The sequence below is a fragment of the Gekko japonicus genome, unplaced genomic scaffold (assembly GCF_001447785.1).
Source record: "Gekko japonicus isolate JY-2015 unplaced genomic scaffold, Gekko_japonicus_V1.1 scaffold2760, whole genome shotgun sequence".
NCBI classification, from domain to species: domain Eukaryota; kingdom Metazoa; phylum Chordata; class Lepidosauria; order Squamata; family Gekkonidae; genus Gekko; species Gekko japonicus.
The window spans coordinates 149,884-166,177 of record NW_015175449.1 but is presented as its reverse complement, the minus strand read 5'-3'; the positions used below and the strand labels follow the sequence as shown (position 1 = coordinate 166,177).

The following is a 16,294-nucleotide window of genomic DNA, read 5'->3' as shown; positions in this document are numbered from 1 at the left end:
AAACAGCTTAACGTATTTTTAAAAACTTATTTTAACTGCTTAAAGTATTTTTAAATACAAAGTTCATACCTAGCATTGTTAAACGCCCAATTCTGTCCATCAGAAGAGCTGAGACGATATTTCCCGGTAATACTGCTAAAGTCCCCAGGAAATTAACAAAATATATCCAATAGGCACTATAATCATCATCAAAGGAAATCTGACATCCTGTCTTGTTGTGTTCAAATGTGCAGTTTATAAATCTACTGCCAGAGTATTTATATGGTTCAAGATCTATGGAATCAAAAATAATAACTAGAAAAGTATCACAAAGTCATGAAAATGTCAAATTTTAAAACATTTCAAGAACTGACAGTTTCAGTAACATTTTTCATCTTGATGCAGCTTGCTCTGGGCACTTGGTAGAGCAAGGGATAGATTAGGTAGATTAGATTAGATAGATCATTGATAGGTGATTGATGATGATGATGACAATGACAGACAGACAGACAGACAGATAGATAGATAGATAGATAGAAGCAAGATTTTTTTATACTAGCAAAATAAATGCAAATACTATGCCCAGGCTTAATACACATTTGTAACTAATGTAATTGTGTATAGATTACTCTGGCCTGTATCCAACCATGCATGGTTGTAGCCCTTACCAACTCCTAGAAAGATTGTTTCCTGGGATTACAGGACCCATGCAGATGAATAGCCATGTGGGTCAGGTACAATAGGTGTCTTCAGGAAGTACAGCTTTGCTAATAGAAGAGAGAAGAGGGGGCAGTTTCACACCCTCCTTCATCCTCTGTGCAGCATTGCGAGGGACCATGACTAGGTTTCAGGTTCAGTCCCCTCCATCTCCAGTTAAAAGGACCAGGCAGTAGGTGATGTGAAAGATGTCTTCCTCAGACCCTGGAGAGCGACTGCCAGTCAGAATAGACTATACTGTCTTTGACAGACCAATGGTCAGACTCAGTATAAAGCAGATTTATATGTTCCTTTGTAACCTGACCCACTCAGCTATTCTTCCTCACGGGTCCCATAACTCAAAGAATGATATTTCTTGGAGCTGGAATGGGCTGTAGGAATGTAAAGAAATGCAGGAAACCTCCACACAACTTAAAAAATAAAGAGACCAGCAGAAAACATCCCCAAAATTAAGCAGGAACACAGAAAAGCCACGAGTTTTCTTTAAACTTGTCTTGTACTCCATTGCAGCTATTATTCATGGTAAGAAATGCTTAGTAAAATGAGGTCCTACACAGAGCAATAAATTACTTCTGTTGAAACATACCTGTGTTGAAGAACTTGGTATCCATAAAAGTACAGTTTCTAAAATATGTGCTCAATGTAGTAACATCTTCAAAGTAGCAGTTCTTAAAAAGTGTGTCTTCAAAAGTAACTGATTTAAATTTCATCATTGTAAACCTGAGAAATATAGATAATTTGCACAGTCAGCTTAAAGTACCATAAAACAGCAGGAGGCCTATGTATCCTTATTTTGGAACCAATTTTTAATTCACTCTGCAACTTTATGGATTTTCCAGTCCTCCAAACCTAGCTGTAATATCTACAAAGGAACCATGATTTTGAGGACAAATAAATATGCCACAGTCTTGAACATGTTACCTTCCCTTCTTGGAACAAAGTCTCTCTTTCCTTTTCTGATTTGCTCAACCACACTCTGTGGCAACATCTATGTAAATTAATGGTTTGTATTAAGGAGAACCTACGGTTTCAAGAGGACTTGCAAGCCTCATCACACAGAAAATCTTTTGTCAGGCCCATAATCCATCATGTTTAAGGCCACTCTCTAGTGGCCCCTGAACTGTAAGACTCAGCACTCTGCTGAGATACACCAGTTTCAGTATCTTGGCCTTTCTAGAAGGGCTGTAAAAGAATCTTTTTAGCCAATCTTTTAATAATGGATTTACTGAGCTTTACTGGCTACATATAGTTGTCTTTTCTTCTATTGGTTATTTTTTTGTTGTTGGATTGCACCTTGTGCTTTTAATTATTGTACCTTACCTTATGAATGTCTGAATTGAAAGTCATGTTATATACTTTCCAAATAAATAACTAAATTTAACTATCATTCACCCAATCTTGCTATCACCAAAAAACCAATAGTTACTGTAAGCTAAAAAGCGGGGGGATCTGCGTGAGTAACAGGAGGAGGAAGTATGTAAGCGTCTGGCAGGTTCTCAATTCTCCACCTTGGTTTGGACGACTGGAACATACCCTCTGAATTGAGGCTGTGTGTCTGATGCTCAACCCCTCACACAAACCCAAAGAAAGGCTAAATCTTGGAATTTAAAAAAAAGCCCAGTTGTGTTCATAAAAGCAAGAATGTTAAGGGTGGCCATGCAGTATCAAACCAATAGTCCATCTAGCCCAGAATGCTGTTTCCAATAGTAGCCAAACAGATTCCACCAGAAAGCCCATAAGCAGGGCCCCTAGCCCTCACTTGCTGATAATGAAAGACAAATCATCTGTGAATCTGGAGGTCCCCTAACAGCCATCAATACACCCATCCTCCATAAATCTGTCTAGCGCTCTTTTAAATCAATCTAAGAACTGGCTCTCACTGCCACTCGTGACAGTGAGTTCCACAAGTTAACTACACATTGTGTGGAACAGTACTTTCTTTTCCTCTATCTTGAATCTACTGCCAATCAGTGGCATAGGGTGACCCCAACTTCTATTATCTTTTCCAATATCCTTTTTGAAAAGTGTGACCAGAATGGAACACAGTATTTCAAATGTGGACTTAGAGAAGGATATTACTATTCTGGTAGTTTTATTCTCAGTCTATTTCCTGATGATACCTAGCATGGAATTTGCCCTTTTTTTAAAAAATCACTGTTGCACACTGATTGAGCTGTCCATCACAACCACAAGGTCTTTTGCTTTGTTACTATCAGTACAGACCCATAGGTATATATGGAAAATTATGATTTTTTTTGCCTCATTTATCACTTCTCACTTGTTTACATTGAATTTCACCTGCCAAGAGGTCCTGTTGGAGCTCCTCACAATTCCCTTGAACAATTTAGTGTCACCACAAACCTTGCTGTCTCAGTTTCCCTCTTCACAGCCACTGCTTACCTCCCCCCATTGCTAATACTGCCCATTTATTCCCTGTTTCCATTTCATATCTTTTAACCTATTACCAGTATATGAAAACACGTTTACTTATGTGGTGAGGTACCCTGTCAAATGGCTTTTGAAAGTCCAAGTATATAATGTCTAATGGGTCACTCCAATCTATATGCTTGTTGACCAACTCAAATAACAGACTGGTGAGGCAGGACTTCCCTTTACAGAACTCATGCTGATTCTTCTTCAGCCAGGCTTGTTCTTCTATGGGGATAACAATTTATCAAGTCTTTAATACTCTCCTTGTCAGCTTAACTTACCTCACAGAGTGGCTGTGAAGATAAAATATGATAAACATGCAGATGCTGCCCTGAAATTCTTGGCAATTAATCTATCAATATAAATAATAAGAGGGGGATACAGCGAGGTTCAACTATGTGCATGCTGGAACTGCTGTGTTCACATCCCAGGCCTGTAATGACTAGGTACCCATGGACACATGATGGTCTCCCAATTTCTCATTTCCAATTCATTTATGTGGACTAATTCCCAAATACATAGTTAAATCCATCAATCGGTTTCTGTGAAAAACTAAAGGTTTCTCTGTGTGACCAAAAACTGAGATGGCAATTATCAAGTATGTCTCAAATGCACAATTTGTTTCTACAGACAAACTTTTTGTTTCTCTTAACCTGTCATTGATGAATATTCCATTGGAGTAGACTTGGTTTTCTAAAGTAAAGTTGAAGTTAATATCTGTAACTCTTTCAAATTCAAATGTCTTCCTTCTTGTAGCATACTCCTCAGCTTGTAGATGTTTAATCACATCTGGAAACCAGACCGACAATCCATAGTAGCTGTGAAAAGTAAATGCCATAAATTCATCAGTTCAAATGGTAAATTAAATTGTCTTAAACTTCAACTGATTCCCAGTACGCAAACTGTAGACTGAAATGCAACCAGTGTTTTGTTGAGTCTGCACTGATAAAAACAGTAATATATTCAAATATAATTGATGGATGTAATCAATATGTAACATGCCAAACACATCAGTATTAAATCTACTTTATTTTTAATTACAAAACTAATTATTATCTTATAAATTATTGTATCATCCTGTAAATCTTACCCAAAAGAAAGAGTAAACCATACTGTTGCGAGTTTTGTTGTATTATCCTTGACTGGATAGTTGAAGCACCTCATAAATGTTAACCAAATCTGGAAGACATTAATAAAATTAGCATTTATCTCTCAAGCCAGACATGGGTTACTAAAAAAAGACTAACTGGAATGATGAAAGAGAACAATCCAAGAGAAGCAAGGCAGGCAATAAAGTCCAAGGTAAGTGTTCACAAGCAATTTGGAATTTGCTCCTGGTGGCTTTATCCCTCTTCACAGTCACAGAATAGCCCATGTCATTGTAACAAGTTGTTGTTGGTAGTAGTAGTAGTAGTAGTAAAAATTATAAATCACCCTCCCCTGGAGGGATCAGGGCAGTATACATCATAATAAAAACATACAACATTAAAATACAATAAATAGAAGATAATAAGCAATTAGTAACAAAAAAGATCAGTAAAACATCCTCCATGGAACTAGCTATGAGCCTCAGCCCCAACATTTCTTAGCTTTTGAAGGACATACCTTCACTGTTGATGACCCCTCAGAAACTGGACCACAGCTGATGTTCTGCCTACCCTTGACTTACCCAACATGGATTAATCTACCATCATTCTAACTTTAGGTCAGTTCAGGTAGCACTACCCTTCTATAAATTCTATGCACAGTAAGATGGGGAGAAGATCTTAGGTTTGCATGCTTCCTTCCCCACCTCTCCCAGTGCCATCACTGTATGAAGAAGGTAACACTGCACAATATCAAATAATCACTGTATGAAGAAGGTAACACTGCACAATATCAAATAATTAGTTTAAATTATTGTATGAATCAATTTTCAGAGTCAGCTACATCAAGATCCAGAGCAAGATCAAGAACATGGACTCTGTTGGTCCCTAGCCCATCCACATTGTGTACAAGAGGCACCACAGGCTGTACAGCTGCCTTCCAACTATCATAGCAGCAGAGTCTTGAGAACAAAAGTGCTTGCCTTTTCCTGGAACATTCCCCATGGAGAAGAACAGAAGTGCAAGTATTCCTAAGGGGTGGGGAGCACAGAATACTCCTTCACTCTTTGTAAGAAACAGTGAAGCACTCCCTCCTCAAATTAAGTTCTTCTGAAGTTGGTGACAACAAGGAGGCTTCCCTTCTCATGCAAGCATGTTTAGCATAAATAATAATAACAACAACAACTTGTTACTTACACCATTCAATTCTGTTCGCACTCTTACGTAGCACCTCTTGTACCAGGTTCCTGTATCGTTTTCAATTTCTATAAGCTCATCTATCTGCTTGGGCGTTTTGATCCTGTTAACCTATAAAACAGAAGAACACAAAGAGGTTTAAATGTACTTTCCTCCACTAGAACAGCAAAAATGTTTCAATTGTTAAGGACAGCAAGTATTCTATCTTTCCTCCAAAAGGAAACCAGACAAACAGCTTGGTGCTACACACTCCTTGGGTTAAAAGACAGAACCAGAACTGACAGTACTGTTTGAAGCAGTGGCACACCCTTTTCACCCTGTTTCACAACTGAACTCACTGCGAAGAGAGATGTGCAGTACCAACAGATGAGCATTTTAGAAAATTAAATGAAAGAACTGACCGCTATTGTACAGCTGTCTAGTCTCAATAACTAGCAGTTCTGTAATTTACTAAATATTTACTAATTTAAACAGAAGATAAAGGAAACAAAAACAAGTCAATACAGAAAAATAGAAAAATTACGAATCAGTGGGAAATCAAAACAACTGTATTATGGTTAATATTATATCTAGTACTTTAAAGCAAAATAAAAGAACACCCCTGAGGAATTTCTAAACTAATAGAAATTATCATCCTCTGAATGTCCTCTAATGAGACATTGATAAAGACAGCAGGCGAAGCACCCTGTTTATCTGAAAGGAGGACTAGGATGTTTTCCGCAGTGTCAAGTTTCCCCCAGCCTGATCTTCTATCCGTCCGCAGCTTCCCCTGGTTTCCACAGATGGTTTCTCCCTCCCGGGCGCAAGAACACAGTTTCCCCCCTCTTGCAGTGCAGCATGGTAATTCCCAGAAACAGGGTATTCGGATGCCATGCACTGCAAGAGGGGGGGAGAACTGCATTTTTGTGCCTGAGAGGGAGAAATCATGTGTGGAAACCAGGGAAAGCTGCGGATGAATAGAAGGCAGGTGGGGGAAACTTGACACTGTGAAAAATGGATAGTTTTTCTTAGGACTACTACAACTAGGGGGTCATCTTAAATTTGCATATCAGTTTGAGGTTTGTACAGCAATGAAAATATTTTCATGAGTAACTCTGGGAGGATCATCTTCCTTTTGGGTAGATATGGGTAGCTGTTTCCTGCAGCAAGTGTGCCATGATCCTTTCCAAAGCATTCATCACTCTAGGCTTAGACACAATAAAGAATGGAACTACACTTTACAAGGGACCAGGCGCTGACAAAGGTCCAAAATTCAGTGACTGTTAGTAAACAGATGCAAGTAGTAACCATCCCAAACAAATTTAATGAATGCCTCAAAACTCTGAGACATCCCACTGATTACTGAAAGTTTCCTAAATTTCAGTTTTACCATTCACTTTTTTGTGACTATGGAAAAGTGTGTGTGTGTTTTGGACATTCAAAATTCATCTGGGATCACATTCACACATGGAAGATTACATTCACTGTTTTCTGCCATTTACCATTCTGTTCTTCCCCCATGTTCTGCAATCTTCAAAGAAAAGGGAAGGAAAGCAAGCAGCTAGTTATAAACCTGTGTCCCCGTAACCAGGATGGAAAGATTTTGTAGACAATTATAAATTCACCTTTTCAAGAATAAAGTAACTTTAATCCCCCTTCATTGTTGCAACTATAATACATGTATGCAGGATTTTTTTCTGGGGGAATGCACTGGAACAGTTCCAGAACCTCTTTGACAAAATTCTTTTTAAAATGTTTACAAGAGTTTTCAGTATACAGATTGAAAACTTCATTTCCCTCTTGAGAGTTCCAGCACCTCTTTTTTAAAAAAAAGAAGCCCTGCATGTACATAGCAGTAAAAGGAACTTATAACAGAATGTAGCTGTGACAAGAGACATGTGCAATGCAGCAGATAAGAACATAGGAACATAAGAGAAGCCCATCCAGTACAACACTCTGTCACACAGTGGCCAAAGATACCAGGTGCTTTCAGGAGGTCCATCAGTGGGGCCAGAACACTAGAAGCCCTCCCACTGTTGCCCCCCCAAACACCAAGAATACAGTGCATCACTTGCCCCAGACTGAGAGTTCCTATCTATACCTTGTGGCTAATAGCCACTGATGGACCACATGTTTATCTAATTCCTTCTTGAAGCCGCCCATGCTTGTAGCTGCCACCACCTCCTGTGGCAGTGAATTCCATGTGTTAATCACTCTTTGGGTGAAGTACTTCCTTTTATCGGTTCTAACCTGACTGCTCAGCAATTTCATTGAGTGCCCACGAGTTCTGGTATTCTGAGAAAGGGAGAAAAGCACTTCTTTCTCTACCTGCTGTATCCCATGCATAATCTTATAAACCTCGATCATGTCACCCCTCAGCCGTCGTTTCTCCAAACTAAAGAGCCCCAAGCACTTTAACCTTTCCTCACAGGGAAAGTGTTCCAACCCTTTTATCATTCTAGTTGCCCTTTTCTGCACTTTTTCCAACGCTATAATATCCTTTTATAAACTGTTACAAAGAAGAGGGCAAGAATCAGGGCAGGTATAGCCCAGGGATCCCCAACCTTTTTGAGCCTGTGGGCAACTTTGGAATTACGACACAGATTAAGGGATGCAACCACAACATGGCTGCTGAAAGACATGGTTACACAGAGGAAGCCTGAGTGCTGGGAGAAAGAGGAGTAATTAAAAAAAATACACAGGGAAAGAAGAGTGAGAAGAATAAAACTGCTGCTGCTGAAACAATGTTATTTTAATCTGCACAGCAATTGACTATCCAATGAGAAACCCTGCTGGGCAAGAGCTCCACCTGGCCCCTCCCACTTTCTAAAAACACACAGTGGGCACTAGGAAAGTGGTCAGCAGGCGCCATGGCACCTACGGGGTTATATAATGCTTATACAGAGTACAGTACGGAGGAGCAAATGGCCAATGGGCTGCTGACTGGATGAAGAATAAATTGGGGAATGGGGCTCATTAACGAATAGAGGGATGATTTGGGGAGCATTGGGCATGAAGCAAGGGAACTGGAAAGGAGTAGGGGCAGGTAAAAGGTAATAGGAGGAGGAAAGTTCATGTCAAAATATCTCTTATAATCCATTTTTTTTTATTAAGCCCACATACCAGATCTAGGGCGTTGTGCATATCCCGATGCAAACACTGGGCTTCGACACACATAAGCTGGCTCATTCAGTCTAGTGGGGAGCCCTAGGGGAATGTTGAAGATGAAAGAATTCAGCATGTACATTGGGCCTCCAAAGATCAATGGATCAGGGAAACAAATTTAATTGCACTTTGTGCCCAAGGTGATAGCATGATAGTAATGTTCACTGAAAAACTGGAAATAAGTGAAAAAAACTTTCCTAATTAATTTTAGCATTGTATTGGAATACAGAAGCCCTCATTAGGGAACTTGGCAAAGCATAATCTTAACATGGAAACAATGTTCTAATCTTTTAATAGCGAGGAATTGAGTTTTCCAGACAGATAGATGGGGAAAAGAAAAATCCCAATCCTCTCATGTCATTTTCCTTGGTATCCACAAAAAAATATTGAATGAAAATACAATTACTTTAAAAAATAAAAGTTTAACCAATACAAGGTGTTATTTTAACTTATGATTCTCACCTTATTTTTTTGCTGATTTGCAACTTGATAAACTAGCTGTGGCACTCCAGATGTAGCATTGCAATTAGGGATGGGCACAAACTGGGGTGTCACAAACCATGAACCTCCATTTAACGAACTAGTTCATGGTTTGTGAAGCAGTGTGGCGTCTGGGTCACCACTTCTGGGTGACTTTGCCGCTTGGACCTCACTCACGTGCTGTGCGACTTGCAAGCCATGCCACACAGGAGTGCAGTCCAAGCTTGCAAAAGCCATTTAAAGGGTTCCTTCTGAGGGTGCCTTCTGAGTTCATTCGCCGAGTCGTGCCACCATGGTAGCAAAACTTGCAGAAGGCATTTAAAGAGACCAGTCTTCTTCAAGCCCCAGAGCCAGTGTGTCTGCTGACATGAACCACACAAACCTCCCAAAGCCACCTGGGAGGGTCATGGGAAGTTCATGGTGGCAGGATGGCACAAATCTGTTCACGAACCACAAACCAGGCCTAGTTCATCATGAATTTAGTTTCGTGAGCTGGTTAATGCCCATCCTAAATTACAATTAGTAGCAACTGCCAATACGTAGGCATCAGAAAACAGCAGGGATTTGACATAACAACAGGAACAATTTATCAGTCAGAAATCATATTGAGAGATCCAGTGTCCCTATTGCAAGGTCATGGGGAGAGAAGGAAGATTTGGATCTCTGCAGGCCTGGGCCCGGGCATCTCTAACCATGGGACAAAGCACTCCAACACATACCAGGACATGTAAAGCAAATGTAGCTAGAAGAACTGATAATAGGTCTGGGTGGGTGAAAGATCCAAAGGATGGAAACAGGGGAGGGGTCCTGACTTTACCCACTCCTGGCATCCCCTCCGGCCCAGTGGGGTTCCTTCCCCTGTTCAGGCTGTTGCTGACCCAATTAGCCAGCCTCCTTCCAGTCTATGACCTTTGGGCCACACCCTGGCAACAAGTTTAACCTCTGGGGGCCATCTGGACTGGGCCTTCTAGCTCCTGTGATTTTATCTCTTGTTTTCCCACCCCTTTATAGGTCAAAAAATCCTTTCCTGAAATCTCCAGGAAGGTACAATCTAGCCTAGAGGTGGCCAAACTGTGGCTTGGGAGCTGCATGTGGCTCTTCCACGCATACTGTGCGGCTCTCTTGGCAGGACGGCTGAGAAAGCAAAGGGGAGGTAATGATTCTGTCAACATGTACAATTTTATAATATTTGTTAAAAGAAACAAAAGAAGCAAAGATGCTGTATATAAAAAAGACAGGAACTGCTAAATTAGCAGAATTTGATCAACAAAAAAGAGAACGTCACTTTACAAATTCTTCACTGGAATATTTAAGCCTGAAGCAAGAAAACACACACACACACACACACACATACACACACAAAGAGAGGGCTAAGGACTTTATATCTAATGGAGACCTGGCAATTTTCATACAAATGTAATTCAGAATTTCTTAACAGCTGTTTGCCTAGTCAATATGCAACAATGGAAATAGTCAGACCTCTTATCTGGACATGACTGGATTTGGAAAATGTAGGACCTTACAATACTAGCGAACTGTCACTACAGATTCCTGTAATGCTTCCAGAAATTTGTTCTCTCTGTATCATGACTGATTTTGATATAATGATATAATGGTGCTGGGGGGGGGGGAACAGTGGGAGGGCTTCTAGTGTCCTGGCCCCACTGGTGGACCTCCTGATGGCCCCTGGTACTTTTGGCCACTGTGTGATGGAGTGATGGACTGGATGGGCCATTGTCCTTATTCAGCATCGGCTTTTCTTATGTTCTTATGACATGCTTCATCATCATCATCATCATCATCATCATCATCATCATCACGACCTTTATTGGCATAGCAATAACATCAAAGGAGAACTAACAATACAGTTTGCCAAACAGCAAAAATAAAAGCAATGTCAATACAAATAACTATAGTGTTGAACAATAATAGTAATAATAATAAAAGTTAAAAAAACAATAATCTCGTGTCACTAAGGTTAAAACCAGTTACGGCAAGTAAGCTTAACAGAGAAGGTAAGAGCAATGTTAGACATTATATAGTCTCTCTCTCTAGCCAGTTTGGTATAGTGGTTAAGTGCGCAGACTCTAATCTGGGAGAACCGGGTTTGATTCCCCACTTCTCCACTCACAGCTGCTGGATGACCTTGGGCAAGCCATAGTTCTGTCAGAGCTGTTCTTGAAATGAGCAGTTTCTGTCAGAGCTCTCTCAGCCCCACCTACCTCACAGGGTGTCTGTTGTGGGGAGGGGAAGGGAAAGGAGTTTGTAAACCGCTCTGAGACTCTGAGTGAAGGGCGGGGTATAAATCCAAATCCCCCCCTCCTCCAGTTTGGTGTAGTGGTTAATTGCGCGGACTCTAATCTGGGGAAACCGGGTTTGATTCCCCACTCCTCCACTTGCACATGGCTGGATGACCTTGGGCAAGCCGTAGTTCTGATAAGAGCTGTTCTTGAAAAAGAGCAGTTTCTGTCAAGAGCTCTCTCAGTCCCACCCACCTCACAGGGTGTCTGTTGTGGGGAGGGGAAGGGAAAGGAGTTTGTAAGCTGCTTTGGGTAGTGAAGAGCGGGGTATAAATCCAATTTCTTCTCTTCTCTCCTCCCCCCGCCCTTCGTCGTCGTTGTCGTCGTCTTCTTCTTCTCTCTCCCTCCTTTTCCCCTCCTTTTCTCCCCTTTTTTGAACAAGTTACCTTATGACATGCTTTTATATTCATACTCACTGTGAAAACTTTTTCAGGCTGACCACGAGCTCGCATGTTTGTATCATGAATTTGCTTGAGAATCATCCATGCTTCATCATGTTTCCCAACCTACAGATATAATCAAACTTGGTAAAATAAATAAAAATTGTAAAAGAAACTCAAGACTGCTCAAGTTCACAGAACCTAGAAATCTGGATGTATGAATGGGGGAAATTTCCAAAGCACTGTTCCACCTCCTTAGGTTCTCACCTTATTATCTTAAATAGTAAAATGGTTAGCATTCATGCCCCAACTCTGTAGGATGACCTTTCTGAGTAGGTCATGGGGGCACCATCTTTAATAATCTTAATACTTTAGAACTGTCAATTTGAAAAAAAAATCTTGTGATTTGGGCTGGTAATTAATAGTTTCATTGTTTCCATTTCACAAATTTTGATCATTAAAAACAATAATTGTTGACTTGTTTTAATTACTGTTACTGATGCCAGCTGCCATTGTGTAAGCCCATAAACCCTGAAGGGAAAAGGTGGGATATAAATATCTTAAAGAATGAGAGAAGCTTTCATAGGGTCGTAGACTTCATCAGCCACCCTCCCTACTAGCTCAGGTCACAAAACAGATGTGAATAAAATCACAGTTGTAAAAAAATGCAGGCACACGATACCCCAATTTGAATCAGGGGAAACAAGGGGAAAGATTTAACACTTTCAATCCCTGCACAGCTTCACTAATGAACTGTTCACTAATACACACACCTTGTAATGCTATGGTGACCTGGGACTGTGAGAGGAGGATTTTGTCCTCTGGTTGCAATACAGGAGTAAGAGGAGCTGGGAATTCCCCCAAATGGGGGGGGGGGGTCTGCTGCCACCAGCTAAGGAATGAGTCAAAAGACCTGATGCCTTTGGCCCATTCAGGACCTGGGACAGCACTCATCATTATTGGAATTATAAAGGGGCAAATACATAAAAGAACTAAACATAAAATGAATCACAAATTAAGATATCTCAAGGTTACAGTATATTGCTTTGTATAAAAACAGCAACATATATTGGGGCACTCCATTTGCTGGTTCCAGTGAAGAAACACAAAAAACACCCTGGTAGAAAGTTAATCTTTTCCATACATGTAGAGGTCCGCAAGTTATCTGCAGAGATCAGGGGGGAAATACCAAATCTTATTCCAAGTAAAAGCTAAAAAGTTTGTTCACCACAGAAGGTTATGGGATGAAGTGGGGGAGGGGTGGGAAGTCAGCAAGGGCCTAAGGCAGAATCCATAAAGGCAAAAGAGAAATAAAATATACAATAGAAATATCTACAAATATGTTTGCCAAGTGAGAACTCGCCATTCAAGGCTGAGCGTCTCCATCTGCTCAACTCTACCCCTTACCTGGAAAAGGACTTGGAACTTGGTACTATTTTGTTATTTGCTGATTAACAATCTGCCCTTTGTATTTTATCAGGATGTTTTATAACTGTTAGTGATCTCGGATGTTCTTTTTGAACCTCCAAAGAAGGTCAGGAAGATTACAAAGGACAACAGCTTTTGGCTCTCCTTTTATAGATTACTTTAACAGTCGTCCTGCTGTTTAATTTGCAGCAGAAAATTAGGGCTCAATGCTCCTCATCTGGTCAGGTGGGGGTCCCTACCTGCCAAACCTAGAGGTGTGGTCCCTGATCCAACCACTCACAGGTTGTTCTGCTAGCTGACCTGCTTATTGTGTACAAGTGGACCAGTCATAGTTTTGGATAGCTCCGGAGCAGACTCTGGAGGACAGGAGGGCCTGGCGTGATGTGGTCCATGGGGTCACAAAGAGTCGGACTCAACTGTGCAACTGAACAAGAACACGCCCCCCCCCTCAGTACCAGCTGAGTCTTGCTGGCAGTATCCTGGGTTTTGGCTGCCCAGAGGTGACCATCTGAGACACACAGGAAAGGGGCTTTATATGGAAGGGTAGATAGTCTATCACCCAGCTGGTATGAACCATTTCAGAGAAAAAAGACTTTCTAAAAAAGAAATGGGGCTTTTATAATTTACCCTTTGAAGATAAACAGGGATCTATGATCGTAATTCATAACATCTGTTTGTGGACTCAGACTGAACTGAATGCTGTACCAAGAAGATTCAGGTTCAGAGTTATCACTTCCTCATGAAGCTCATGGCAGGAGTGAGGAAGAAACGAATACTACCGCCTTAAGCAAAGTAACCCCTTTCTAAGTCCATTGAGTCCATTGACTTCAATGGATTCATAAGGGTATAATTTGGCATAGGTTTGCACTGTAAGAGAGTCCCTTCCACCCTTGACAGGGCTTGATTTCTGTTCTCAAAAATGGCACCAAGGCTCAATTATGCATGCTCACATACAAATGTACAGTTAGCCCTATGTGGCCTTGGGCCAAGTCACTGACTTCTCGCAGTCTAACCTACTGCACAAGGCTGTTATGAGGATAAAACCAAAGAACCTCAACTGCTTTGATCTTCAGAGACTTGTGAAATGACACAGAATTTTTACCTCAAGCAGGAACCTTGGACTTTCTGGCATGAAAGTGAGGGCCACTACAGCTGAAACACAGGGAAGAGCGCACATAACAACAAAGACTCGCCAGCTGTGAAACTGATAGGCGGACCCCATGCTGAAACTCCACCCTGGATAAGGAGCAAAAACACAAGGGAGTACAGAAAACATAGGATACTATGCAAGAATGATTCTGAGTTCATATTGTTAATCTCATTGTACATTTAACACATTTCTATAAGTATTTTTACAGCAACAGACACAATAGTCATTATTGAAGGTGTCAAGCAAAATGTTCTGTTTCCTGCATTAACCCTTCCATTCTTACACCACATACATCATTTCCATTGACTTCTGCTTGTATTTCCATTGACTTCTGCATCACAAATCCAATCTGTAAGCGACCACAAGTGTACAAGTCTGTGTGTTCTTGTATCATATGATTAATAGTTTCGCCAGCAAATTCTAAGAGTTCTAAAACTGTAACAACCATATTTAAGGTACTTATCTCCATAAGACAGCATAGTGACAGTCAGTAAAACTGAAGACCTGCATAAAATATCAATTTTAGGTCCACAATTACCAGACTCACAGAATCCACTGAGTAGTTGATACTGTCACAGAAATTATTCACACTAATTTATCTAAGTTAGGATTACATTAAGCTATTTCCATCACTCAGTTATAGTCATATTTTGTCACACCAAATCATGTTCAGTTGATTGTAACAGCAGGAAAAGATGTACTATTGGAAATACCACCAAAATGGCATCCCTGAGGTACTTCTCATTATGTAATGCTTATTTATTTATTTAACAAGATTTATATCTTGCCTCTCTGTCCTCACAAGGGCCACCATACGGAACACTCACACTGTGATGAAACATGGTAATTGTCATATACAGTGAACTTCTGTGATAACAACTTGTTTTATTTTATACTTTCCCCCCAATTGCTATTCTAACTTTGGTCAAGTTATTTTGAAACCTCACTTTGTAGCTAGCCCCCCAAAGTTTCTCCACCTCCTCACCAACATGTTCTGGTCACTAAAGAAGCCAGAGAAAAGCTTCTAGACATGAGAAATCATAGATTGGACATATTAGCTTGTTTATGGGCCCTTGGTTGATATGGAGAGCACCTGCCTAGATATGCATGAAATCTGGGCTGCAAAGCACTCAACTGGTGCTTTGAGGCTGTAGTCATGAGGCTAAGGCAGAACAAGCTGAAGCTGAATCAAAACAAGACAGGAAGGCTGCTTAGGAAGGCTGATGTTCTAAAGGAGTTGAATTCACTTGTCCTGAAAGGAGTAGAGTTGGCTTTTGCAGAGGGGGTTAAGAACTTGGGGGTGCTCCCTAGGGTTACCAGGTCAGATCAACCCAGTAATGGGGAAGGGACTTTCCGGGAGTGGGGGGGGGAAGCATGCAATGTATGTGCATGTAATAAGTTTTACCACAGAGTTTTGCCCAAAATACCAGGGCATCACCACATGGCGTCATCGCCGTGATGATGATGTCACTTCCATGTGACATCATTATGTCATGTTTGGGGCTGGGATTTCCCCTCACCAGCCAGCTGGCTGGTGGCAGGGAAGTGACCCAAAAATCAGGGGATCTCCCACCCCCAACTGGGGAATGGCATCCCTAGTGCTCACAGACCTAGCCCTGCTGTTTGAAAAGCTGGTTGGCGTAGTGGCCAAGAGTGCCTTCTATCATCTGCACTTGGATCACCAGGTCTGTCCTTTCTTAGACTCACCTGATCATGGCTGGATTGTTAACATCCTATATAGTGGACTGCCACTGATGTCAACCCGGAAACTGCAGCAGGTCCAGAATGCAGCAGCCTGATTACTGTCAGGGGTGAGCCAATGGGAACACTTTACCCATTCTGAAACAGTACATTGGCTGCCAATTTGTTATAAGATAAATCTGAGGTGCTGACTGTGACCTTTAAAGACCTTCACAGCACAGCCTGGGGTCCATGTATCTCAAGGAATGCATGTTCCCCCATATGTTCCCGTGGACCAGCTATGACCTTCAGTCTGCTACCTGT

At 41.1% G+C, this 16,294-nt stretch overlaps 1 protein-coding gene across 1 annotated transcript in view; it reads right to left on the bottom strand.

Annotated features, from left to right (window-relative positions):
- Positions 1–16,294, bottom strand: part of LOC107122748 (synaptic vesicle glycoprotein 2C) — a 98,154-nt gene that overhangs the window by 17,044 nt on the left and 64,816 nt on the right. The window contains exons 4-10 of the mRNA XM_015425880.1: positions 14,243–14,376; positions 11,749–11,838; positions 5,409–5,519; positions 4,217–4,305; positions 3,780–3,944; positions 1,283–1,416; positions 70–273 (exon numbers count right to left, since the gene is read on the bottom strand). Of these exons, the coding sequence (XP_015281366.1) occupies positions 70–273; positions 1,283–1,416; positions 3,780–3,944; positions 4,217–4,305; positions 5,409–5,519; positions 11,749–11,838; positions 14,243–14,376 (927 nt within the window). The remainder of the gene's footprint in view (positions 1–69; positions 274–1,282; positions 1,417–3,779; positions 3,945–4,216; positions 4,306–5,408; positions 5,520–11,748; positions 11,839–14,242; positions 14,377–16,294) is intronic.